Here is a 27,356-nt window from a genome sequence, read left to right as displayed (position 1 = left end):
AAAGTTGTTTTCTCTAACATCGGTTAATATGACCAGCCGCTTTTTATGACCATTTTATCCCGGTCTCAAAGTGGTCATATTAACCGGCGACCACTGTACATGCAGACAGATCTTTTATGTAACACCATCAGTGGTTAAACGACAATACGTTCAACTGATAACTCAGCGCAATTTTCATTGCTCAAAAAGCAAACAAGTCAAGCATGTGAAGCACAGCAGCCTCTGTGGGCATTGACATAACAAAGCCACCCTCAAGCAAAACCCCGAAATGCCTGTTGCTATGTCTCTGCATACACAGAACAAGCAATGACTTGAATAGGTTTGCACATATCCAGGCAAAAGAACAACAAACCTGAAAGTTGAGGCTGTAGAATATCTTGGTGATCAACAGGATTGAACTGAAGATGACCTGCAGTGCTGCCGGCTCGTTGGCATGTTTTGTGGCAAGCTCCATAGTGGCCTGCAAAGAAAAGAAACACACACAATAAAACTCACAATAACAATACAACAACAACACTTTATTGTCCATTTAAACGAGTACATTATAATGAAAACATTTCTTTGACGCATCCACTTGCCTGTTAACGCTTTAACCCCTTGACTGCCTTAAGACGGGTATACCCGTCATGTGCCTGTGCAGCCGCAGCGCCTACGTGACGGGTAAACCCGTCATCAGAGTTCAGGGATTTTCCAGAAATGCTACGTCACTGCTAACACACAAATACCAGCCAATGGCTTGGTAGGATACCTCATTCTCATGAATAAACATAAATGGTGACGCGGTTTTGCGTCTGAAGGCTATTTTCGGCCTTGGCGGCAGTGAAGGGGAGAGAAGGCTCGACTCGTAAAAATGGCTAACGGTGACAGTCGACCGGGCCCTAGTAGGGAAAAACAAAGACGGACTGACGCTACAGGCGGTGCAAATGATTATGGATACTGACAGGGGAAGGGGAAGATCTTCTTTCGGACGATTCGTTGGAAACAGGTAGATGACAGTGATTATGATCCTTTCTTCGAGCAAGCAAAACAGCCACCTGTGTTTGATCCACAGGCACCGGAAGATGCGCCGGACCAATTTTTCAAAAGTTCATATTTGAACATCATTATTAGCCAAACTAATTATTATTTCCATGTTTAGACACTAAAAACAGATTCTTGGTTCAATTTCCTTTAAAAATAACATAGGTTTTACTTACCTACCTACTGCCAGTTTGGAGCTAGAATTTTTTGTGAATTATTACACCCTGAACTCCAAAATTCCCTGGCAATCAGGAATGCACATAAGTAAGTTTTGATTGGCAGCGAAAGGCTTAATTCACATATTTTGATAAAACAACATTAGTTTACTCTAATGAGACAGTGAGGCACACACTTGAAGTTGCAATCATTATGTTTAAACACACATCATGTTTACTGTATCCCGGGTGCTGAAGTTAACAATGTCACAAACAGTGATTTGACCCCAATTTTAAACAACGCACACACAAAACATGAATGGAACTTTTTCATTTTCACCTAAAGAAAGTGATTTCACCCGAACATATTACAAAAATCATAAATGGAACCTAGTCATTTTCATCTAGAGAAAGTGATTTCACCCCAACATATTACACAACACTAAAAAACATGAATGGAACCAAGTCATTTTCAACTAAGTTCTTTTTTATTTTTTTGCTTAACGCCCAGCCGACTACGAAGGGCCATATCAGGGCGGTGCTGCTTTGACATTTAACGTGCGCCACACACAAGACAGAAGTCGCAGCACAGGCTTCATGTCTCACCCAGTCACATTATTCTGACACCGGACCAACCAGTCCTAGCACTAACCCCATAATCGAAAATTTTATAAGTAAATTTTCATTTAATTAATATACTTACTCAATTCTTATGAATGCATTGACTTTAGTCCCACATGCTAGATGTCGAAAAACCTCTCTAATTACCTGCCCTTAGTAGGGTGGTAACCAAGCTAAAAGCGACGCCATAGCGGTTGCTATGGCCTGACCTTGCTCGGTTACCCATAACACCCTGCGCACCACGTGAGCGCCAGCATCCGTAATAATCATTCGAGACTATTAGTCAAACAAACCCCCAAGGACATAATCCAGCGGGGACGGATGGGAGGGTATTAACTATAAGAATTGGGTAAGTATATTATATTAAATCAAAATTTAATTAAAAATTTTCGATTTAATCACATATTCTTACTCCAATTCTTATGAATGCAGATTCCTCCTAAAGGTGGAGGGAACCTACTTATGTCCTTGTAAGAACCTGCCCTGCAGCCACTAAAACCAGCAATGAACTGGAGCCGTCTAGCCGCGTGCAGGAGAAATCCCAAAGATAGAAACCGATGAACACATCATCTGACCTCCAGTAAGCCGTTTGCAAAGCTTCGCCTAGGCGACCAGAACGCAACACGGCAATAAATGTAGCAGAGCCCCTAGAGAGAGACAAACAAAAGATGTCTCTTTCGCTCCATTGTAAAGAAATAAGAACCTGAGCTAAAGCTCGTGGTTCCAAAAGACAGTAACGTCAAAAAAGGGATTAAACAAGAAGAGCAAACGCTCGATCGAGTCACTTTCGCAGTTCTGAATACTATATGAGGCATCAGATGGACAGGAAGAAATTGCTATTCACAACACAATACAGATGTAAATAATTTGATGTAAAGAATAATCCTATAAAGTTTGAATCAAATCCGATGAATAGTTTCAGAGATATGATATTTCAATTTTTTTCCTTCAAGACATACCTGTGACCTTGAAAAAGGTCAAAGGTCACCAAAGCAGACGTCAAAGTGTAGAGGTCACTGGGAGTCACGTTCACATAAAATTTGAGCCCGGTCACTTTTATAGTTTCCGAGAAAAGCCCAACGTTAAGTTGTGTGTTGCCGAACAGAAAAGGCTAGTTATCTCCCTTGTTTTTCTGATAACGTTCGTAAAAGGCTACAGATGTAAATACTTTGATGTAAAGAATAATCCTACAAAGTTTCAATCACATCCGATGAACTTTGTCAAAGATATAAAATGTCTAATTTTTCCTTTGACGCTGACCTGTGACCTTGAAAAAGGTCAAAGGTCAACGAAACCATCGTTAAAGTGTAGAGGTCATTGGAGGTCACGACTAAACAAAATATGAGCCCGATCGCTTTGATAGTTTCCGAGAAAAGTCCAACGTTAAGGTGGTGTCTACGGACGGACGGCCGGACGGCCGGCCGGACAGACTAACACTGACCGATTACATAGAGTCACATTTTCTCAAGTGACTCAAAAAGTCTAACCAGACAGTTAGAAAATCCGAATCTCCCGGAGCGAAAATCCTCCCAAGAGGAGGGAATCAAACACCAGAGGATATTGACCAAGTTTCTGAAACCCCAAAACCTGGCCAAAAACCGTGAACAAACGGCACCAAAAGCCCTAAGGCTACATCCTCTGGCAAACCCCAAAAACGCATGCGCCTCACTGCCCTATAGGGCTGAGGCCCAGAGTAAGTAGAACAAAGTCCCACGCGCTAACCAAGGGGGAGCCTCTAAACCTCATAAAACAAGGTCCTTGATCATGCCCACAAGAGGGCCATGAGCCACAGAAGAGAGGCCTATTTGTTTCAAAACAGCTGAGATAGCCGAGACGCCGGAACCTCAAAGAAGAGGCCCAGCTGCCCAAAGCCAAAAACTGAAACAGAGGTGAAAAACCACCTGGCTTGAGAGAGGGACGCTAAGGAGTTGCACCCCCGCTCTAAATCCCCAATTGGCCAAAGAGGCCAAACAAGGAGCATACACAGATAAAGTGGAGGAAATATATGCTTCGTGCCCAAACAGAGTAAGAACCCATGATCTAAACACAAACAGCACGCCTCCAGACCCGTAATCAGATGGGCCAACCCCTGAGCAAGCCCTGAGAGGACCTGCTGAGCGAGTCGGCCCGATCGCAGAGCTGGCCGGGGAGAAATTCCCCTGAGAAAATGATTTAGTGTGAAAACCCAATCAGAATCCCTTATACTCTGTCTGACAGGGAGTGAGAACTTGCTCACCCCAGCTAGTTCACATAAGAAGCAACAGACGAATCGCCCGAATGCAACAGGACATGCCTGTAAATAGCCAAAAAGGAAAGGCTAGTAGACTAAGAGCTACTGCTCCTAACCTCAGGCAAAAGAGAAGCCCAAGGATTCACGTCTACATCACAGCCTCAAGACTGCTATCACCATTGCAGGCCCCATCTAGACGAAAACGCATCCAAAAAGCGGTCTAAGTCCAGGGGGAAACAAAGCTAGGGAAAAAAGTCCCCTGAGCGATCCAAAAGGATTCCAGCCACCTTCCCGCGTGGAGGAACCCACTCTGGAGGCGGACCCTCATGTCCCAGACCTGTGAGGCCGAACCCCCCAAAAAACTTGAGGAAAGACTAGAGGGCCAGCATAGCTATCGATACCGTCCGACCGAAGATCGGGTCTAAAGACCCCGCAGAGGCCTGCTCTCGTGCCAGTCTGGCAGTGAAAAGCGCTAAAAGCCTCCCTATTCTCTCTTGTGTGAAGAATAAACCTTCCAAGAGACAAAGTCGAACAGCATGCCCAGGTAAAAAACCTGGGATAAGGACAGCTCGGAATTTTGCCTGGTTACTGAGAGCACCAGGCAAAAAGCCTGGTTCAACACCAAAAGGAAGTGCAGCTGACAAGCTGATTGACCTTGAAAAAGCTCAACCAGCCCCCGAGATAGTCCAGAGACCAACACCCCCAGAAACCGAGCCCTTTCCTGTGTGCAGAAACGCAGAAGGAAAGCTCATGTGAGAGCACCGAGGAAAATCTCAGCCAAAGCTGAAAGCTCTAGCCCATGCCGACCCACCTCCCGCAGAGAGGGAGGCGACACTGAACCAAAATGTAAGGCTTCTTTTTAAGCCTACTGTCTATATGATACTTACCGAGACAGTACTATTCTTGCACATTATCTATTATAGGCCGAAAAAATTGGACAAAACGCTGAGTGGGTACAATTATCTCCCATAACCATGCGCCACCGTGGATCCCAAGCACTGTCCGAGTGCTTCCCCCTTACAGGATGTAGGTGGCGCGTCCTCTTTCTTTATGAGCTGCAGACCCTCAAAAAGCCCATAACATATCAAGAGGGGAGGCGGGAGGGAAACTCTAATAGTACTGTCTCGGTAAGTATCATATAGACAGTAGGCTTAAAAAGAAGCCTTACAGTCAATATAACACTTACCTCGACAGTACTATTCTTGCACAGAATACCAGAGTGGTGTGAGGGTGATATGTAGAGTATTAAACTCCTTAATCAAAATCACTTAAATCCAAGGATTAAGATACCCAGGCAATTTTCGAACAGTACTACCGTAAAAGAAAATATACCCAAGAAACATACCTTAGACTGACGTGACCATGCTAGCAACCACTGCTGTGTGGTGAACTCAATGTCAAAGTCCAGGCCACTCAAAGCTTGAATACCACTGAGTCTACGGCAAGTGGCTAAAGCGATGAGGAACAATTAGTCTTAAAAATCAGCAACTTGATACTGATGCCTGCCAGGGGTTCAAACTCATTGCTACGCAGGAGTTTGAGGACCAGAAAGACATCCCCCTTGGGAAATGAAACCCGAGGTTTAGACACCGCTGCATTGCTAATACCCGAAAGGACATTAGCGATGAGGGAGGACCTGATCAAGTGTTCAGTTCTGCGACCAGTAGCGGCCGCAATCGTGGAAGCGATGGCAGATCTGTATCCAAGAAGAGTCTTAGAAGAAAGACTCTTCTTTTGATACACTTCCACCAGGAAGTTGGCCAAGTCCTGTGTTGAGGGATAAAGCGGCTTTATCCCCTTGGACAAGGCGAAGGTGGCCCAAGCTCTCCAGCGTAAGTCGTAGAGCTGATTAGTTGATCGCCTCTTAGCGTTCAAGGAAAACTCTACTGAACTCTTGTGCAATCCTAGTGCAAGCAGTTTGGAGCGCACAAGAGCCATGCGGTCAAGCACAGACTCTCTGGACGTGGATGAGGGAGGCATGATCGAGGCTGGAGCAGACCTCCCCCGTCCAGATCCAGAGGTAGAGGGTCTACGTGGGTGAGACCGCGAAGATCTGGAAACCACGGAGCTGTTGGCCAGTAAGGCGCGACCAAAATCAGTCTTGGTCGTTCCTGCAGATATTTTGCCAGCACCCTCGGAATCAGAGATGTCGGGGGATAGGCGTAAGCATCGAGGAGCCTCCACAAGAGAGTGAATGCGTCCAAGTGGAACGCATTCATGTCTCGAAAGGGGCTGACGTACCTGGGAAGCCGAGCGCTGAATCGAGTTACGAACAGATCGATCAGAGGACGGTCCCACCTTGCCCACAGACGCTGTAGAACGTTGTGAGCGATGGTCCATTCTGTGGAGAGAACCTGATCGCCCCGACTGAGAATGTCGGCCAGGGCGTTCAGTTTCCCCGGAACGAACTGGACTGACATCCGGACCTGATTGGTCTGGCACCAGAGCAGAATCTCCTCCGCCAACAGGGAGAGGGACCGAGAATTGGTGCCCCCCTGGTGGCGAAGGTAAGCTAAGCATGTGGTGTTGTTGTCCCCGTTGAAAATCAGAGGGGCCAAGGACAGGCCGAATGGGAGGGCCCGAAACTCGAACACCGTGCCCTCCCAAACGAACCGGAGCAGATGTCGGTACCCCGGGGCCACCAGGATGTGGAAGTAAGCATCCTGGAGGTCCCAGACATGGCCCAATCGTTTGGCCGGATGGCCAACCGGACCGACGAAGGGGTTTCCATCTTGAACTTGCACCTGTGAAGGTACAAGTTCAAGGTGGAGAGGTCCAACACCGGCCTGAACCGGCCGTCCTTTTTGGGGACGGTGAACAGGCGGGAGCAGAACCCCAGAGAAGGCTGAGAAAGGGGGTAGACCGCCTTCTTCTCGACCAACGAGTTCACCTCGTCCTGAAGAGCCTGCCATCTGGCAGGCTCTCGAGGAGGGGGGAACGTCCAAGGTAGAGCGGACAATGGAGGTTGTGACGACAGCGGTAGAGAAAACCCCGACCACACCACCCTCAAGAAAAACTGGTTGGAGACCAGTCTGCCCCACATGCCGCGGGCCCGAAAAAAGGGAACCGACGGACGAAAGAGGGGCAACTTGAGGGGGCGTCAACGTAGGGCCGGGACTCACTGAAAATTCTGCTGGCGGGCAGGCGCAGGCTTGCGACCACCCCCCCTGGTGGTGCTGCTTCCCCTTACCTGTCTGAGCACCCTTCGTCTTGCTTGGGAACGCAACAGGCGCCTAAGAGGAGGAAGAAGGAGGCAGTGAAACTGGCTTCTTCTTCTTCTTCTGAGGCTGGGAGCTGGAGGTGACTGTAGCACTTCTCTTACTCCCCGCCGCCGTCGCCGAAGCAGCGAGGCCAACCATCAGAGAATCAGTGTTCCTCTGGCGTGTGGACTCCACCACAGAACGAACAGTGTCCGGATGAAAGAGGGAAGAAGGCTGAGGAAACGTGTTCCTCAGACTCTTCCTCATATCCGGAGGCACTATAGAAGTAGGCAGAAAATGATCACGGAACAGGGCCAATAAAGTGGACCCGTGTTCCAATGGCCAATTCTGCCGCAGACGTCACGCACGATCGCACGGCATGCAAAGCCCGATCCACTCGAACCGTGTCAAGGACCCGAGTGGAATCGGACTCTGCCCGATCGGGAGGGTCCAACAGTGTGGACAGCGTGCTCATCCATGTCAAGGCCTGTGATTGGGCCTCGACTGTGGAAGAAACGGTGGCCTCAAGATTGTGGAACGAAGCAGAGCTCAGTTCCACCTTCTTGACCGAAGGCACCTCCCCAACGAACACATCACCGTCAGCCCCACCCTAAACACTCGAAGTCTGGAAAGGGAGAGTTCGAGAGTCAAAGGGAAAAGGGAGGGACGAAACAGATTGGACACGAGGAAACAGTGGAGGTGCGCCTCCCGAAGGAAAGCATGGCACTGAACCCGCGTCCTCCCGAGGAACATAGGTCGCGTTTGCACGTGAATCTGTACTCCTCAGGCGATGTGCTGCCGCTTCCACCGTGGCACTTAGACTAGGGTGGAACGCGAATTGCCGGCGGCCGGATCGTTCATAAAACGAGCCGCCGGCAGACGCGGCGTGAGCCTCCCGCGCCCGGGCCGAAGCGGACTCAAAGGACGAGAGGGCGTCTCAGGGAAGGACGTCCTGAAACTGTTCAAACGTCCTTCTAGCTGTGCGAGGACGAGCCTCCTGCCTCTCGTCCTCAGACCCCGGGTCCACGTCCTGTGTGTCAACACTAGACGACAGACGCTTAAGAGAGGCATCCGTGACGTCAAGACGCCGCGTGATGTCTGTCATGTACTGTTGGAAAGTACGAAGCATAGCTTCGGAAGTTCCATCAGAAACCGGCAAGGGTAGAGGTTCAGTGTTAACCTCAGGGCGACCCTGATCCTCCTCCCTATCGTCCTCCGACTCACTCTCCTCTTCACTTCCCGACAACTCCTCAAAAGCAGGAGTGTAGGGAGCTTGAGGGGGAAGAGCCGAAAGCGATGAAGCAGGCTGTGAAGAAACGCCCACAGAAGCAAGAGGCCGCGAAGACCCCTGCCCCAAAGACGAAACGTCTCCAGCAGCCGAAGGGGGAGAAAAACAACAACCCTGCGACTGTTGGGTCAGCCCAGCCAACGAACCCCCGCCATTTATAGACTGAACAGGAACCCATCGGGTCTGATCAGAAAAGAAATGGTCCGGTCCGGTCGGGGGTGCCGATCCGGTCCGGTAGGGTGGTCCGGTCCGGTGCCGTACCATCCGGAGGTCCCGTTCAGCACCGAACCATCGTACCCACAGAAGTGTTCGGGTGGTTAGGTCCGGACGTGGACATACCGTACCATCCGGACCCGTAGGTCCGGTGGTCCGGTATGGTCCGGTTCGGTGCCAGACCATCCAGACCAACAGAGGTGGTCGGGTGGTCCCGCACCGGACCATCCGGACCCGTAGGTCCGGACCCGTAGGTCCGGTACCATCCGGAGGTCCTGTTCGGCACCGAACCATCGTACGCACAGAAGTGTTCGGGTGGTTCGGTCCGGGCGTGGACGTACCGTACCATCCGGACCCGTAGGTCCGGTTCGGTGCCAGACCATACGGACCAACAGAGGTGGTCGGGTGGTCCGGACCGGTCCGGTAGGGTGGTCCGGTCCGGTGTTCCGGTCCGGTCCCGTACCATCCGGAGGTCCCGTTCGGTACCGAACCATCCGTACCCACAGAAGTGTTCGGGTGGCTCGGTCCGGACGTGGACACACCGTACCATCCGGACCCGTAAGTCCGGTATGGTCCGGTTCGGTGCCAGACCATCCGGACCAACAGAGGTGGTCGGGTGGTCCGGTCCGGACCGGACCACCGGTCCAGCACCGGACCATCCGGACCCGTAGGTCCGGTCCGGTCCCGCACCATCCGGAGGTCCCGTTCGGCACCGAACCACCCGTACCCACAGAAGTGTTCGGGTGGCTCGGTCCGGACGTGGACATACCGTACCATCCGGACCGGTGCCAGACCATCCGGACCAACAGAGGTGGTCGGGTGGTCCGGACCGATCCGGTAGGGTGGTCCGGTGTTCCGGTCCTGTGGTCCGGTCCCATACCATCCGGAGGTCCCGTACGGCACCGAACCATCCGTACCCACTGAAGTGTTCGGTCCGGACGTGGACCTACCGTACCATCCGGACCCGTAGGTCCGGTGGTCCGGTATGGTCCGGTTCGGTGACAGACCATCCGGACCAACAGAGGTGGTCGGGTGGTCCGGTACCGGACCATCCGAACCCGTAGATTCGGTCCGGTCCCGTACCATCCGGAGGTCCCGTTCGGTACCGAACCATCCGTACCCACAGAAGTGTTCGGGTGGCTCGGTCCGGACGTGGACATACCGTACCATCCGGACCCGTAGGTCCGGCATGGTCCGGTTCGGTGCCAGACCACCCGGACCAACAGAGGTGGTCGAGTGGTCCGGTCCCGACCGGACCACTGGTCCGGTACCGTACCCTCCGGACCCGTAGGTCCGGTGTGTTCCGGTTCGGTGCCAGACCACCCAGACCAACAGAGGTGGTCGGGTGGTCCGGTCCCGACCGAACCACTGGTCCCGTACCGTACCATCCGGACCCGTAGGTCCGGGGGGTCCGGCAAGGGCCAGAGGTACTGTCCCGCACCGGACCCTAAGGTCCGGTACGGTCCCGTACCATGGGTCCCGTCCGGACCAAACCCGGAGGTCAAGTCCAGTCGGGACCCGTGGGTCCGGTTCGATCCCGACCCGTAAGCCTGGAACGTTCCGGACCCTTGGTCCGGACCATCCGTCACCCGAACACCAGACGCTAAGGAATGGCGTGGGGTCAAGACGGTCCGGTCGGAGGTGTCGGTCTGAGCAACAGAAACAATGTTCCCGTCGCCCTGACCATTCGACAGAAGTACCACGTTCTGTCGAACACCTCCACGTCCAGTAACTAGTCGGCCGGAGCGTTTCAAGAGGGACAGCCACCAGTCACACGGACGTCAGAGGGAACCGTAGTAGCAGTGGTCGTAGGCACGAAGCCTGAAACCCCTGCCCCCACAGGACCGCCCTGAACGGGGTCAATTCGCATCCCAACCCCAGCGGGGAGGGAATTCAGAGACCCCGTCATCTCCTCCGATCTCCCCCCCCAGGAGGCCGAAACTACTGTCAAAACAGCAGCAGACGACCCAGCGAGGGAGTTCAGAGGAGGACCCGTGTCCCTCCTGGCTTCCACAGCGGTGGAAACCGAGGAGGGCACAGGAGAGGCACCGGAAAAGGAAGATTTTAATGCCAACTGCACCCGGTGTTCCCAGGCGGTCACCCATCCAAGTACTAACCGGGCCCGACGTTGCTTAACTTCGGTGGTCGGACGAGAACCGGTGTTTTCAACGTGGTATGGCCGTTGGCTGTCAAAACCTGAGTCTCTCCAGTAGCCCCTAGATCGGATTCACCAACCCCCAAAGAGGGTTGGGAATCGACCTGCCCCCGGATTCGAGCCAGGGGGGAGAAGGAAACCTTCCCCCCAGGCTTGAAACCGGGAGGAGCTGAAGCCTGAGACTGAGGGCCGGACAACGGCGTCGAAGGGGGGGAAGCCTGTTCCACTGAAGGAGAAGGAGAAAGAAGCTTTTTCTTTCCCCTCGACCTTCCCCGAACCTTCGACGGCGCAGCCCCGCCCGAAGTCTCAGGCTCAAGCCCAGCCTGTTTGAGCAAGCTCGCATTGAGCTTGCTCAAACAGGCTTTCTCCGCCCTCCCTCGCCGCAAACGCAAAGCGTTTGGGGAGGGAGAGTCGGAGCGCCGAAAGATCCCCTTCTCCGTGCGTAAAACATGACGCTGGGCGCCCGGAGAAGGGTTGCCCCCGGCAGACTCTGGTTCCGTAGAACCAGAGCCCAAAACAGGACGAGACATCCTACCTCGCCCTGTACGTACCCTTAAAGACCGAGAATTAACAAAATTCAAAGAAAATTTAGGTCAATACTCAAGTGAATGCGGCGAAACGAGAAGCAGACGACCGGTCACCACGAAGTAGGACGGGAGGCACGCCGAGTCCGCCACACAAAAACGGAGGCACAAGTTGAAGGAAACACAACGTAGCCTCAAGCCAGAAGTGGAATAACACACAATAATCCAACAGGTGATAGTCCACACAGAAAAGGAGCCTCTTAGTCCAAAATAATCCGGGAGCGTAGCAGAACCACAGCCGGTCTGACACGCGCGAAAAAAGAAAGAGGACGCGCCACCTACATCCTGTAAGGGGGAAGCACTCGGACAGTGCTTGGGATCCACGGTGGCGCATGGTTATGGGAGATAATTGTACCCACTCAGCGTTTTGTCCAATTTTTTCGGCCTATAATAGATAATGTGCAAGAATAGTACTGTCGAGGTAAGTGTTATATTGACCACCCCTTTGTAACCGGGAGCGCATAAATGCGCTGCCAGAGGTCCACGAAGGAAGGGAAAGATTCCAGCTATTGAGTAGGTCTTAACAACCCCCGAAAAAGCCTGACCCTTGCTTCCTCCAACCAGCATGAAATCAAACCCCTTGTAAAGGAAGGAGATCACACCAAGCAAAAACAGTGTGGGCCTAAAACGTCACCGAGAAACTTCTCCGCTCAGTGACTACCCTAGCCCAAGCTGCCAGCAGCCTGGCTAAAGCCTTATCCAAGGCATCCTCCCTAACCCAAAAGAGCGTTCAGGGAGGAAAAGATTGCCTATAAGAAAGCACAGAAGAGAGTCTCAGCCAAAGCAGAAAACTCCAAACCATGCCATCCTAGCTCCTCCAGAGAGGAGAGGGAGGAGTAACATCATGAAAACTCCATGTTCCCTGTGGTCTGTAAACGAAGCCAGAAACTAGTCCCTGGCAATAAAAAGTGCAGATCAGACCCTGAGCCTGAAAATTCCCTGCTATCTTCTTCCGCACTAAAAGTGAGGACGAAGCAGCCTGAAACCCCGAAGCCAGCAGTCCCCTGCGTATAAAGCAGCGGGAAAGGTGTAGGCTGAAGACCACTATCCTAAGGTGCGGAACAAGCCAAAAGTGTGGCATGAGGTAGGCAATCACCGGAGACTCAGCAAATGAAACAAATTGCGAGAAAGCCTGTGAAAACCCAAAGCCATCCCGGAAGAGGAAGGAAGAGAGACACCCCCAACCTATCCGGGACAAAGTAAACTGCAACGGCAGCCGCTCTATGTATGGGAAGCCTACAACCAGTAGGCAACCCTATACACTCCCCCTCCTCCAACAAGGAGTCCGAACCTAACCACCAGTTGTGTAAAACACAAAAGGAGGGGAGACCGGGGAGGTCGCGCACTAAATACTCCTGCCGATAACACCGCCAAGAGTGTGGATGAAAAGCGTGATCAGTCTCTGACTGCCAACCCAACACCGCCCACCTGAACAAGAGGTGGGGGGAAGAGGGGTTGGTAACTGGCACAGATCTCTGCCGAGAAGGAGATAGAGTGGAAAAACAAGACAAAGCCGGGCCCGGCGCATCTTACCCCACCCGCTGTGCGAGAGAAGCATCCCAGTGCTAAGAACCAGACTACCTGGTTTGAACCACAACTCACCCCAAGTGGGGAGGGGGGTGATCCAGCACAGCCGCAACCCCTAGAGGGGGTAAGGACTGAAACAGAGAAACGGCCGTAAACGGCCGATCCTCGCTCGTCCACCTGCCAAAGTCAAGTAGCCCTATCACTCACCCACCCCTAGGAGGGGGGGGGGGGGGGTGACCTATGCTGGCTAAGGACAATGACCACTGGCCAGGTGATACTATAGCCGAGTCCCCGCAGACCATTGTGAATACAAAGAATGGGAGACTGGAGAGAAAGAGTATATTCTGTCTCCGCCTGTCCCAGGTAGACAGCCGGCACAGCCCGTGCAGAGAACAAAACGGAGCAAAGCTCATTGTTCCCTGACCACTGTGCGAGACACCCTGCCGAGAACAAAAGAGAGTCAAGCTCATTGTTCCGCGACCGCTACCCGCGACGAGCGCGGGCAGCTAACACAGCCACCTGTCCCAAATGGAGCAGAGAAGGAGTATGTAACGTAGCCTGGAAAGCCGTACATAGCACCCCCGCTGTGTAGAAAGGCCTCGATAGATGAGGAGAACGATTGTCAGGCCAGGACCATAGAGGCACAGACTGTGAAGACAGTCTAACAGCGCCCACCCCGTCCAACCCAGAGGGAGGGAAAGGGTGGACCCGCGACAAGCGCGGGCAGCTAACACAGCCACCTGTCCCAAAAGGAGCAGAGAAGGAGTATGTAACGTAGCCTGGAAAGCCGTACATAGCACCCCCGCTGTGTAGAAAGGCCTGAGCCACTCCATGCCCCAGATGGGGAGGGGGGTGGCTCGTCACAGCAGTAAGAGCGACGGAGAGAGACAAACCGAGCAACTGCCGACCCCCCTCCGTCCACCTGCCGTAGTCCTATAGCCCACCGCCCGCCCACCCCGATAGGGGAGGCGAACGATTGTCAGGCCAGGACAATTGAGGCACAGACTGTGAAGACAGTCCAACAGCGCCCACCCCGTCCAACTCAGAGGGGAGGGAAAGGGTGGAACGCTACTCCAGCCCCCACCCGATCCCGCCCGGTGGGCGGGAAAGAGTGGGCCACTGATACCCCCCCCCCCCCCACCCTGCCCCAAATGGAGCAGAGAAGGGGTATGTAACGTAGCCTGGAAAGCCGCCACCCGAACGCGCCCGGGGGGCGGGAAAGGGTGGGAAGCTAACACGGCCCCCTGCCCGCAAAGGGCAGAGTGGGACAAGCCCTGGCCGTGACTTACCGTGCCCCCCCACTCCCCCTTCCTCACGGTAAGGGGGCTGCATGACCGACCCAGCAGTGCTGTTTTTAAAGCAAGCCGAGCGGCCAACGCAGGCGGGGAGCTGGCCCCCTCTCCTAAAGGAGAGAGTGCTCGCGAACAACCCAGTCTACCAGTGGCAGAAAGGACTGAACCGAACTGGCCGATTGCACCAGGCGACGGTGCGACGCAGGAGCGCCCCCCCTATCCCCCCCCATTGGCGGGGGGCTGCGTAACACACTGTGAAGTACCGGCGGTAATCAGAGTGGTTAGACGCAGGCAGGGAGCAGGCCCCCCCTCCTAAAAGGAAGGGGTGCTCGAGAACAGCCCAGAGCCACCAGAGGCAAAAAACGGGCTGAACCGAACAGGCCATTTGCACTTGACCACAGTGCGAAGCTGACGAACGGGAGGGCGGGAACCGCCGATCGCGCCTGAAACAGCTGAGAATACAGACCAAAACATCGTTAAAGTCCCCCCAAAAGGAGGACATTGACTGATTCCTCTTACGCAGAGAAAGGGGAAAGAATAGCCACACGGCCACCCCCCCCTCATCAGTCGCACCGACGACGATCCAACAAAAAGTCTATAAGAAGCCTAAAGGCTGATTAACCCCAACAGGGGAAGCGAGCTGTGAAAGAACTGAACCCGCCCTCGGAGGGATAGGAACATAAAAAGAAGTGCTGTTTGACGGATCTAAGACCCGCATAATAGGCAAATCAAAGTTCTTAGGCTACTCTTAGGTATAGTTTTCTAAACCAGGCTAAGAGCCTTGTCACCTTCCAGTCTCGCGCCACGTTTAGCTTTGTTGTCGGCCATTTTAAGACCGGCGAAAAACAGTCACCCAGAACAAAAAACTTCTGCGTGCGTGTTCAACACAAAGCTATCAACATTTATACCAAACATAAACAGGAATGATCTCACCAAAAGGTAGACGGACAGGTAGACCCCCAAGAACCGGCTAGTCTCAAGGACGAGCAGGCATGTGAAGGCCAAAGTGAGAGCGAAATTCGGACACGTCCACCGTGTGTTGTCGAAAGTCGAGAATGATTATTACGGATGCTGGCGCTCACGTGGTGCGCAGGGTGTTATGGGTAACCGAGCAAGGTCAGGCCATAGCAACCGCTATGGCGTCGCTTTTAGCTTGGTTACCACCCTACTAAGGGCAGGTAATTTGAGAGGTTTTTCGACATCTAGCATGTGGGACTAAAGTCAATGCATTCATAAGAATTGGAGTAAGAATATGTGATTAAATGCCAGACGCCAGGCGGAGCAGCTACTAGATTGCCAATTTTAAAGTCTTCGGTATGACCCGGCCGGGGTTCGAACCCACGACCTCCCGATCACGGGGCGGACGCCTTACCACTAGGCCAACCGTGCCGGTTTTTCAACTAAGTACTTTGTCTTGGAAGATGGTGAAAATAAAGTTGCCAGAGAAGCAAATTTTACAGTATTGCAATAAAAAGATTGTCCAAACTGGCATCAGATTACCACTGTATTCAAAGATTAACTGCCACACATAAGTTGACTTGGGAGATTAGAAAAATGTCAACCCTTAACCCATCAGGCACGGCCAGGATTCCAAACCTCAACCTTTAGCATGGGAGGCCAGCGTCTAATCCACTATTCTATTGCGCACATCAGCTGAGGAACAACAGCAACTCTTGGATGTATGTAACTGACCTTGAAGAGCTCGGTGAAGTGGACGGCAAAGTTGTCGAGAACAAACTTGATTTCCTCCCACAGTTCCTGGGACTTGAACTCATGGCGATACCTGCACACAGGTATTTACGTACATTTGTCAAACAGTGTTCTATGCCAGCAGCACATTTTACTGAATATCATTCAGTGCAAGCTTATGCTTTTGAGAAACACAAACACACACAAAATAACACTGATTCACATTCTTTCTTTATTTGGTGTTTTACGTCGTTTTCAACCACGAAGGTTATATCGCGACGGGGGAAGGGGGGAGATGGGATAGAGCCACTTCTCAATTGTTTCTTGTTCATAAAAGCACTAATCAAAAATTTGCTCCAGGGGCTTGCAACGTAGTACAATATATTACTTTACTGGGAGAATGCAAGTTTCCAGTACAAAGGACTTAACATTTCTTACATATTGCTTGACTAAAATCTTTACAAAAATTGACTATATTCTATACAAGAAACACTTAACAAGAGTAAAAGGAGAAACAGAATCCGTTAGTCGCCTCTTACGACATGCTGGGGAGCATCAGGTAAATTCTTTCTCGTCCCAACCAATATGGGACTCCCCCTAACCCGTGGGGGGTACTGATTCACATGGACTTATTGGTACATACTAATTATTGTAGAAAGATATCCTTAACTCATTGTCTCCCAGATACGGATATATCCGTACCCACTCATATGGTTCTATCTGACCAGGTACGGATATATCCGCTCAGGCTGTTAGCTTCAGTCGCTTCCTGTAACGTCCATCTAACGCCTGCATTCCAGTGTGTTGATACACAGCTACTACACAGTTACTACAATTCTGAGTGACCTGCTGCAGCACAGCTGGTCTCGGGTAAAAAAACAAACATATGTGGGGTAGAAAGTGTTAACACAACAAAAACTTAAAAACAAAAAGTTTCAACCCATACATACAATACATAGCTCCACCTCTTAAATTTGCACACTTAATTAAACCCTTATTCCCCCAGAGCACCAGCAGTAGTTACTTTGATTTTTAAATTAGGTTTTTTTGTTATGCCATGGGGGTCAATGGGTTAAAAGAAACAAGGGAGCGAGTAAAGGGGTATGAAAGAGGGGACAGACATTCAATTAAACCTTTGTTAAATTTTAACCTTTCTCCTACCCCCATCATTCAACGACTTATCCACTCATACACCTACCTTTTGAAGATGGAATGTGCCGTTCTCAGTACACCATTGATGACATGAAAGTCTCCAGTCTGAAACTTGCTGACCATTTCCGTGATGAGGTCCGGCCACTTGGACGGAAAGTCCTCTCGACCAATGATGCTGATTGCATCACTCAGCTATTACATGAAACAGACACACAGAGAAAACTATTATATTATTATTATTAAATTATGAAGACAGGAATCTGCTGAGAAGAAAAGCAGAGAAATTTCATCAGACTAAATACCAGTGAATGCTGTCTATTTATACTTCAGCTTTCCCGGAACTAACACTTATGCAACGACCAATTTCATGTCTGCCACTGACCTAACAGATCACTACGTAGCACTTTGCTTATGTTCCTTGCATCACACAAAACAATGTCTACAAAATGTCATCTGCATTTCTTGACTTTAAGATTTAGTAAAAAGCACTTACCTCCCTTGAATTGCTCAGTCTACAGCAATCCTACAAATTCTGCAGTTCCAGCACTGTCTAACGACTCATACAGCCAGATCTGCATGACAGCATGCTTACTTCCCTTGGGTCTATGCTACAAATTCTACATCTCCAGCACTGTCTATAGTTTCACACAGCAAAATCTGCATAACTGCATCAAGAAAACGATCAAGTCAACCCTTGCATGCTAACCTGATTCTGTACTTGCTCTGGGCTCTTCAGCATGAGACCCACAATGTGTTGTTTGATGGCCGCCCTGTCTGCAGAGTGGATTTTGTCTGCTTCTCCTTCCACCTAAATACAAACATGCAGAGTGAAAACAGACTTTGGAAACAGCCACACGTAGACAGGAATTAATCACACCTAAAATTATATTTCGTAAACTATTATCATTTAAAAATTGAGAAGATTAGCTCTCACACAAAAATTGCCACAAGTTCACAGGAATCAGTTATATCATAGGTACATTGTTTTACAGAATGGCTTATAATTTTACATCTTTCTTTTATTCTGTGTATGGACCCTCCCCCCTTCAAGACATTCCAAATCTGAGAAAAAAATACTCAGGAAACTAAGACCTAAAATCCAAAAAAGAGAGGACTGCTAAAACCAGGGAAAAACAAGAAGGGCAAAGCCCATACGACTCACATGCTTTACACATTTTTCCAACCAAAATACATGTGACCTTGACCCAAGGTCAAGGTCATCCAAGGTCATGCAACACAAAGCTGTTAATTCAAGACATAGGAAGTACAATGGTGCTTATTGGCTCTTTCTACCATGAGATATGGTCACTTTTAGTGGTTCACTACCTTATTTCGGTCACATTTCATAAGGGTCAAAGTGACCTTGACCTTGATCATATGTGACCAAATGTGTCTCATGATGAAAGCATAACATGTGCCCCACATAATTTTTAAGTTTGAAACAGTTATCTTCCATAGTTCAGGGTCAAGGTCACTTCAAAATATGTATACAATCCAACTTTGAAGAGCTCCTGTGACCTTGACCTTGAAGCAAGGTAAACCAAACTGGTATCAAAAGATGGGGCTTACTTTGCCCTATATATCATATATAGGTGAGGTATTGAATCTCAAAAACTTCAGAGAAAATGTGAAAAATGTGAAAAATAGCTGGTTTTTAGGCAACATTTATGGCCCCTGCGACCTTGACCTTGAAGCAAGGTCAAGATGCTATGTATGTTTTTTGGGGCCTTGTCATCATACACCATCTTGCCAAATTTGGTACTGATAGACTGAATAGTGTCCAAGAAATATCCAACGTTAAAGTTTTCCGGACGGACGGACGGACGGACGGACGGACGACTCGGGTGAGTACATAGACTCACTTTTGCTTCGCATGTGAGTCAAAAAAAAATGGTGAAGGTTATGGAGAGTTTAATTTTACATAGAATTAAACATTCACAAGAACTTTGACCTATCAGTGTCTCTTAATTGTTGTTGCTTCCAATTCCAAATCATTTTGCTTCAAAAAATTTGGAAACGACAACAATTCACAAACAAGTCCAAGTATCATTTACCATCACTTTTTATCTATTTTGTTTTGTCTACATACAAAAAAGGCAATAATTTCCACTTATACACCACAGTAATGAACAAAACACAGAAACAATATGAGGGGCAAGAACCTTACCACACGCCAGTTGCGCTTGACATAGTTCTTGAAGGCGATGGCGCCAGAGACCCTGATGTGAAGTGCGACATCTGCCTTGTCCATCAAGTGGAGCAGGAGGAGACCGTAGTTCTGGTTCTGCTCCACTGACTCCAGAAATTTCTCCGCTGGAACATTGACCAAACCAACTTAGTGTAAGTTTTAAGTATAAATCTAAACAACAAGATGACTGTGGGCTCACATCCACGTCAGACATACACGGATATTTTTTCCAAATGTCCTAAACATTTTTCATGCAAGAGGACATTATGTCCTATTGTTTTTGTCACAAAGTGGTCATTGTCCGATTATGCTTTCATTTGATCCGGACATTGTCAGTACTTTCCAATTTACAGTAGTTTGATTTGGTATTTTATCAATGTTTTGTAAAGTGATGTGTCTCTCCAAGCAGACAAAACTTTGAGAAACTTTCCAAGGGTCGCAACTCTGAATGCTCAAAGCCGGTTGACAGTTGCCTCCCTTCGCGTTTTTTCTCCGAAAAAGCAACATGCCACCGAAAAGAAAATTGGTGCCAGAAAAAGGCAGAAGCGTGTGTACTTTAAACCTCTGCCCTCATCAGCGGCTAGTACCACTGACACTGAGCTCCCTCTGGCCTCTGAGCAGCCAGAGCCAGATGAAACCGTAGCTCTAGAAAGTGAAAATTCGGCGCCGAAGAAAGACGTTACCCCCTCCCTTTGATTTGTTCAGTTGCCTTTTTGCCAAGAAAGTTTATTTTAATTGTTCTGTTACCTTTGTGACAAGACACTAGTCAAGTTTAATTAAATTTACATTTTGTTGCGAGAAAAAAAAAGTCCTATTGATTTATTTTTGTTCAGGACAAATGTCCTATCACTTTTGCATTGTCCAGGACATTTGTCCTATGCCACCTCTCATGGATGTAAGCCCCTGCTGTGGGTGAGATAAAAAAAAAGTTGAAAAACAACAGAAATCGGTACTCATCAACACAATGACAGTTTTTGTCTGTGCTTTCATTGTGTTGGCGAGTACCAATTTATTTTGTTTTTCAACTACGTTGTAAGTGTTAAACAGTGGAATCCCCCTTTAAATTTAACTCTTACCAGTTCGCTCCCTTACCCATCGTAAGCAAGCTTACGATGCCCCCCCCTGTAGTTTTCCACTGACCAATTATCTAATTATCAAAATTTTTTTTGTTATTTTACATTGGATGGGTCGGACAGTGGATAAACTCATATGTTAGACACACTTTATGACAGAAACAAGCTGGGTTTTTGTTATAAGTTAGTTATAGGAATGCATTATTAGGCACACAAAAAAAAAGTCTGTTAACGGTAACATAGGCCAATAAAATAGGGTCGGTAGGTCGGGACTTTTTTTTTTCTTTTCTTTTCCCCCCTAAAACATATTTCTAAGTTATTTTGCCAAAAAACAAAGACCTTTTTTTTTAAATATTTTTTTTTACTTTTTTTTTCTTCAAAAAACCATATTTTTAAATTATTTTGCCCAATTTTTTTTTATTTTTTTCCCCCAAATGCCAAAAACAAGTCTAGGGTCGCGGGGAAAAATAGGGTCGGTCGGGATACCGTAAACAGACTATTTTTTTTTTGTGCCTAGGGCATGCGTATGTCATGAAACATCCAACTTTGAAATTTGGATGGGGGTATTCAGGTGACAATAACTTTTTTGTTTATCAGCAAAACTCTATAAAACTTTTGCTATGTTATGTAAAATGAATGCCCAAACAGACTAGTTAGCAGCATATCTAAAATAAACTGAACACAAAAAAAATTTCTTCTTTGTGTTTGTCACGTGTTCCAAAAAATGGGCGTACAAATTTCAACAAAAATCATGTTGTCACCCCCATAACATTTTTTACCTTTAAAGATAGCACAATTCTTTTTGCAAATATGAAAAGCTTATTCATTTTCCTTTCATTTGATATATAACTTTCTATATTTCATTTAGAATATGACCCCAGATAGCCACTCGGCAAGTAGGCACCAACAGCACTGTAAAATATGGCCTAAAACCCCCGAACTGGTAAGAGTTAAGACCCCCCAATTCTAAGCGTCCTTCTCTTTAAGACCATAGTTTTTCAGATTTGTTTTCATATCATCTGTAAATGAACTCTCTTTAATTAATAATAATACAAAGGGTATTTATAGGGTGCAAATCCTAAAATAGTTCTAAGCGCCTGGTTTTCTCAGATTTGTGCACGTTGGTAAAGACTAAAGGGCGGTCCCTCTGTACATGTGTGTGTTGTGGTGGTGGATGTGGGGGCAGTGGTGATGCTCAGTGCTAGGGGAGAGTTACTTGAGTAAATTAATGTGTCCCAAGATTTAAAAAAAAAAAAAAATTACCGTATTTGACGGATTACAAGACGCACCGTTTTAAAAGCCGCACCCCCGACTTTTAAAAAAAAAATTGGGACGAGCCACGTATAGGCCGCGTCACTATATTAGCCGCCGTCGAAAAAAATATAATCAGATCAAGTCAATCAATCAAAACAACCAGGCAAACGAAAGTACGGTATTTGGCGAAATTGGCTACGAGAATAAACAAGTGAAACAAAGAAGAAAAGTGAAAAAGTTTGAAGAAAAATATCACACACACAATTTGTAACCAACACACACATGTAGTCCCGCCCGGAATAAGCTTTTTTTGGATGATTTACGACTTTTGCGCACATTTCGAGCAGACGAAAACACAACATGGCGGCTCTCGCTCCTCCAACTATCGAGAGACACAAAAAAACGAAATCTCGCGCGCGCGAGATCCTGATACATCCGGTATTTCTCTGTACGCTATCTTGTCACGACGACTTGTTGACAAACGAAGATTCGCGAAAGAAAGAGAAAAGCGCCGAGTCTTGAGTAGAGAGCTAATAAAGTACCGGTAATCGCTAATCGAGCGAAATGAAAATCCGCGGCGACTTCCATTAGGTGAATGCTATTCAAGTTTAGGTAACGTTTTAGCCGCATCTTTTCATAAGCCGCAATGCGATTTTTTTTGAAAAAAAGTCGCGGCTTGTAGTCCGTCAAATACGGTAAACAAAAGTGAAAAAACGACAGCGCACTAAAACTTGAGCATTGCTCTTTTACCTGGTTTCCTGACTTCAGGCTCTGGCGCCATGGTTTTCTCCAGGTACCCAGCCAGGGTCCCAAGATTTGCATCAGTGATTTCCATGGTTGAGGCAGTGTCAGGTGATCTCAAAACTGGAAAAGAAAGTACACATCAGTGTAACTGTAAGTTCAATAAATGAAAAAGAAAAGTTATGAAGCCATGCAGCCAAGAGTCATACTCCATAATAATCATTTCTGCTCTTAACGCTTAACCACTTGCCTGCCTTAGGACGGGTATACCCGTCCTGCGCTTGTGCAGCCGCAGCGCCTTGGGACGGGTTTACCCGTCTTGACGGTTCCGGGATTTTCCAGAAGTGCGATGTCACTGCTGACACAAAAATAGCAGCCAATGGCTTGGTAGGATACCTCATTCTCATGAATAAACATAAATGGTGACGCGGTTTTGCGTCTGAAGGCTATTTTCGGCCTTGGCGACAGGATAGGGGAGAGAAATCTCGACTCGTCAAAATGGGAAACGGTGACAGTCGACCAGGCCACGGTAGGGAAAAACAAAGCCGGACTGACGCTACAGGGGGTGCAAATGACTATGGATACTGACAGGGGAAGGGGGAGATCTTCTTTTGGACGATTCGTTGCAAACAGGTAGATGATAGTGATTATAATCCTTTCTTGGAGCGAGCAAAACAGCCACCTGTGTTTGATCCACAGGCACCGGAAGATGCGCCGGACTGATTTGTCAAAAGTTCATATTTAAAACATCATTATAAGCCAAACTAATTATTATTTCCATGATTAGACACTAAAAACAGATTCTTGGTTCAATTTCCCTTAAAAATAACATAGGTTTTACTTACCTACCTACTGCCAGTTTGGAACTAGAATTTTTTGTGAATTATTACACCCAGAACTCCAATATTCCCTGGCAGTCAGGAATGCACATACGCAAGTTTTGATTGGCAGCGTAAGGGTTAAAAAAATTAACATTTCCATGATGATATTATTATTAAGGCCTGTAGTGTTACTATTACTACTAGTGTTGGTGTTATTGTTAATCCACTTGTAGACTTGTAAGTGTTAATGATCGTCGCGATATAACCTTCGTGGTTGAAAACGACGTTAAACACCAAATAAAGAAAGAAAGTGTTAATGATATACCTATACACTTTTAACTTGTGACAAATCAGGATTATAAGAGCAATGATCGATTTTTAAAAATGTCCATTGTAATTTAATGGGGATTTAACAGCTTTGTGTAGGCCTACATGTGCACTCGCTGTTCTGGTTTTAGTTTCACTTAGCCTACACAAGTTACAGACACATTGTGCAACAAAGAACGTGATTGTGGAGCTCTAGAAGTTGATTAAAACTGTCTAGTGTCATGAGAAGGAAAGGAGGTACATGCTTCTTTATGTCTCGTGCTTACTTTTAAGCCTTGTACTAAGATCGGATTTTCAATGTCAGTGTACTAAAAATACTGGGCCAACAATCTTTGAATTAATTAGTAATCATGTAATGGGGATCGAGTTCATTGACATTGGTCGCAGTCGTGAGTACTAACGGCATGTAGCCATTCTTGTCTCAGAAATCGATGCTGAAATAATTCGAATCAGCTAATTCATACTCATTTTCCGCGACAGTTAACCACAAAATAATCATCTTTCGAAAACTCACATGTTCCACGGTTCCGACCACCGGAGGTGTTCAAATTTAAATCGGAGAGTGATAAAGGGAAGCTACCCTCCTCTTGCCTTCACTGTCTTGGCACAGGCACCAGACGCGAGCTCGATAATATATGTTACAGCAGATACAGTAAATTTATAAAACCAGGACATTTACAACTTTCATGAAAATGTTTTACTCGAGGATTTTAAAATGTCCTTAAAATTTTAGGAGATTTGTAAATGTCCTGATTTAAAGAGCTTGCTCGGGAACTGCATTCAGTAGTTGTAAATTTTCTGAAAACTTGCCATCAGTATTTCAAAGAAAACTAGAGCTGTGTATATTGAGTTGAAGCCATTATTTTATGCCAGCATGAGTCACACAATGCTTAAAATGGTACAAAATAGTGGTGTCATGCCAGTCGCGCGAAATCCACTAGCCCAATATTGAGAGTGTGTGCCAGTGGATGTGGGTGTGTGTGCAGTGTGTATCAACTATCATGTGTGTCACGGTGTGTTAGTGCGTGTGTGCACGTGCTAGGGTGCTCTCTCGCTCTCTCTCCCTCTCCCTCTCTCTCTCTCTCTCTCTCTCTCTCTCTTGTAGATCTCTCCGAGTCTTTCTCGCGGAAAGCACATCTCTCGAACTGAGTGTGCTTTTTTACAGTAAAAAAAAACCACACACACAGTTTTATGTCTTGTTTGTATATGCACCACATCAATTATACTGTTGTCAAACACTTCTGTGTATATATGTTTCAGCTTTTCATTTGTTTCGTTGGATGTGTTAACATGACTCATCTTTTTGATACATTTTGATGCCATCTTGTCTAAAAGCTTTTAAGTTTGTCTTGTCACGGCGTGGGTAAGCTGTGAAGCGACAGCTGTTGTCATTCAGTTATGCTTGACTGAGTCTTTATTACGCAGCATCAGAAGTTGATATGACGATTGTGTGTTTTTTAGTTGTGTGTGTGTGTGTGTGTGTGTGTGTGTGTGTGTGTGTGTGTGTGTGTGTGTGTGTGTGTGTCAGTGTGTGTGTGTGTGTGTCAGTGTGTGTGTGCGTGTGTCACTATGTGTGTCAGTGTGTGTGTGTAGCCTGTGTGTGTGTAGCCTGTGTGTGTGTGTGTGTGTGTGTGTGTGTTGTATTCATGAACGATTTTCTTTTATTGCGTTGGTTTTTATTTTTTTATTTTTTATTTCAGATGCTTTAGAACTTTTGGAAGCATTAGTGCACGTCCATATTTTTGCGCAACGGGAGATTCATGGATGGGTGACCAACTAATTTGCCGGTCGATAAACGTATCCACACCGCAAAGCCTTTGATTCAGTTGATGAATTCATGTGAAGCGTGTCCTCAAATTCGTGCCAGCTTTACAAACGGGACATTGGCACATCTGCACACTTGATGCATCTGTCTTACTCTACAATGTTGAAAATTTGTATGACATTCATTTTGCATTGGAAACATAAGTTCAAATACTTTTTTTTTTTAATTACCAAGCAAACAAAAGATAAGCTATTCCTTATTTGGAAGTCACTGAAAAAATCAATCAATCAATCAATGACGCTTATATCGCGCATATTCCGTGGGTACAGTTCTAGGCGCTCTGCAGTGATGCCGTGTGAGATGAAATTTTATGCGGCCAGTAGATTGCAGCCATTTCGGCGCATATTTACCTTTCACGGCCTATTATTCCAAGTCACACGGGTATAGGTAGACAATTATTAACTGTGCCTAAGCAATTTTGCCAGGAAAGACCCTTTTGTCAATCGTGGGATCTTTAACGTGCACACCCAATGTAGTGTACACGGGGGGAGGGTTCGGACACCGAAGAGAGTCTGCACACAAAAAATAGGCCTACATTGTCGTAAGTTATTTTCGTTTCCATTATTATGCAACTTCTCAGGAAGGAATGCTGTAAACAACACACTCATGTGAGCACAGTAAATTCAGCGTTTTGTAATGGACTTGTTGCCGCGCTATCCCTCAAAATTGATGCTGAAACCTCCCGTTTTCGACCGCTCATGCGATCGACGCCTGCATAAGTAGAAATAGTGTAACCCAAGAAATACGCACGATAGTCAAAGAAAATGATAACATGTTCTGAATAGATAATTGAGTTGACTTTTTGTTTCTATGTAAAAATAGCCAATTTGTGCCTATTCTGAATTTCCATCGATTTATTTTATTTGGCACCTTACGTTTTTGTCGGGTCGATTTTGGGGGTACTTTTTTTCAGCCAAGCGGCGGTCACGTGGCCACTGTAAAACGGACATCTTTGATCCGAAAAATGTGCCAGACAGTTAAAGTAAAGTGTATTGAAAGTTTGAATGAAATGAAGGTTTTACAAGAGGTACGAAAATGTCGCGATTATTTCAATTTTTCTCGAAATAATCACAATTTTGACGGACGAAGGACGGACAATAGGAAAAAGCGTAACAGGACAATTCCTCCCCGGACATACCCCCCCTGGAATTTTCCCCCCAGACAACACCCCCCCCCCCTGGACAACTCCCCCCTAGGACAACCACCCCCCCCCCCCCCCCTAGGATAACTCCCCCCGGGTCAATTTCCCCCTAGACAATACCCCCCTAAGACAACCCCCCCCCCCAATACCCCCCTAAAGACAACCCCCACACACCAACACTCTCCCCCACGTCTCCCCTCCCCCCCCCCCCCCAAAAAAAAAATCAATTTCACAAGTGATTATTATCGTTAACTTTCTACCCTTGCTGCGGATCATAGAAATCATCAGTGAGCATTCATCAGTATTTAGAACTCAGATTGCTGCCCTGGGTTTTGTTCATCAGTGAATATAAATCAGTATTTTAAAGCTCAGAGGTGTTTTATAAAAGGGATTATTTTACTTTGACCTTGCTTCAGGATAGTACACAATGGAGCCAGTTTGACAGCAAGAGGTGCTCGCTGCATTTTGTTTGAAAATCATGTCTACGTAAAACAAAAAGACTTAACCAAAGGTGTAGAACGTTGGGAGTGTGAAAAGAGGCGAGATCATGGGTGTAAGGCGAAGATTCACGTAAAAGAAACACAGCTGAAGAAGAAAATCAATGACCACAACCATTCTGGAAACCGAGGAAGAGGTGATGTTGTGCAATGAAGTTATCTGGCAGTACGCAAGATTGCTGCCCTGGCTTTTGTTCCTCAAGAAGACGTGATTTGCGTCTTTGACAATATGGAAGAGGCGAACGAAGCAAAAAAACACTACAAAAAGCTTAACAGGAGCACACTTTTCACGCAGGCCGAGGCCGAATGCAACTTTCCACAGCCACTGAAACAAAAAATGTTAGCTCACGTGCGCCTTAACTC

The 27,356-nt window shown here is 47.5% G+C and overlaps 1 protein-coding gene and 1 non-coding gene across 2 annotated transcripts in view; both read right to left on the bottom strand.

Moving 5' to 3' along the window:
- LOC138967326 (exportin-2-like) overlaps positions 1-24,127 on the bottom strand; it is a 64,788-nt gene extending 40,661 nt beyond the window's left edge. The window contains exons 1-7 of the mRNA XM_070339859.1: positions 24,045-24,127; positions 22,392-22,505; positions 19,294-19,439; positions 17,833-17,934; positions 17,173-17,318; positions 15,978-16,068; positions 353-460 (exon numbers count right to left, since the gene is read on the bottom strand). Coding sequence (XP_070195960.1) covers positions 353-460; positions 15,978-16,068; positions 17,173-17,318; positions 17,833-17,934; positions 19,294-19,439; positions 22,392-22,476 — 678 coding nt within the window. The 5' untranslated portion in view covers positions 22,477-22,505; positions 24,045-24,127. The remainder of the gene's footprint in view (positions 1-352; positions 461-15,977; positions 16,069-17,172; positions 17,319-17,832; positions 17,935-19,293; positions 19,440-22,391; positions 22,506-24,044) is intronic.
- On the bottom strand, positions 10,796-10,914 carry LOC138967881 (5S ribosomal RNA). Its single transcript, XR_011456058.1, has one exon. It is a non-coding gene; the product is annotated as a 5S ribosomal RNA (ribosomal RNA).
- Positions 24,128-27,356: the final 3,229 nt, after the last annotated feature.

This window comes from Littorina saxatilis, linkage group LG5, assembly GCF_037325665.1.
Source record: "Littorina saxatilis isolate snail1 linkage group LG5, US_GU_Lsax_2.0, whole genome shotgun sequence".
Lineage (NCBI taxonomy): Eukaryota > Metazoa > Mollusca > Gastropoda > Littorinimorpha > Littorinidae > Littorina > Littorina saxatilis.
Note: the sequence above shows the minus strand (reverse complement) of the source record. Positions and strands in the feature narration are given on the sequence as shown.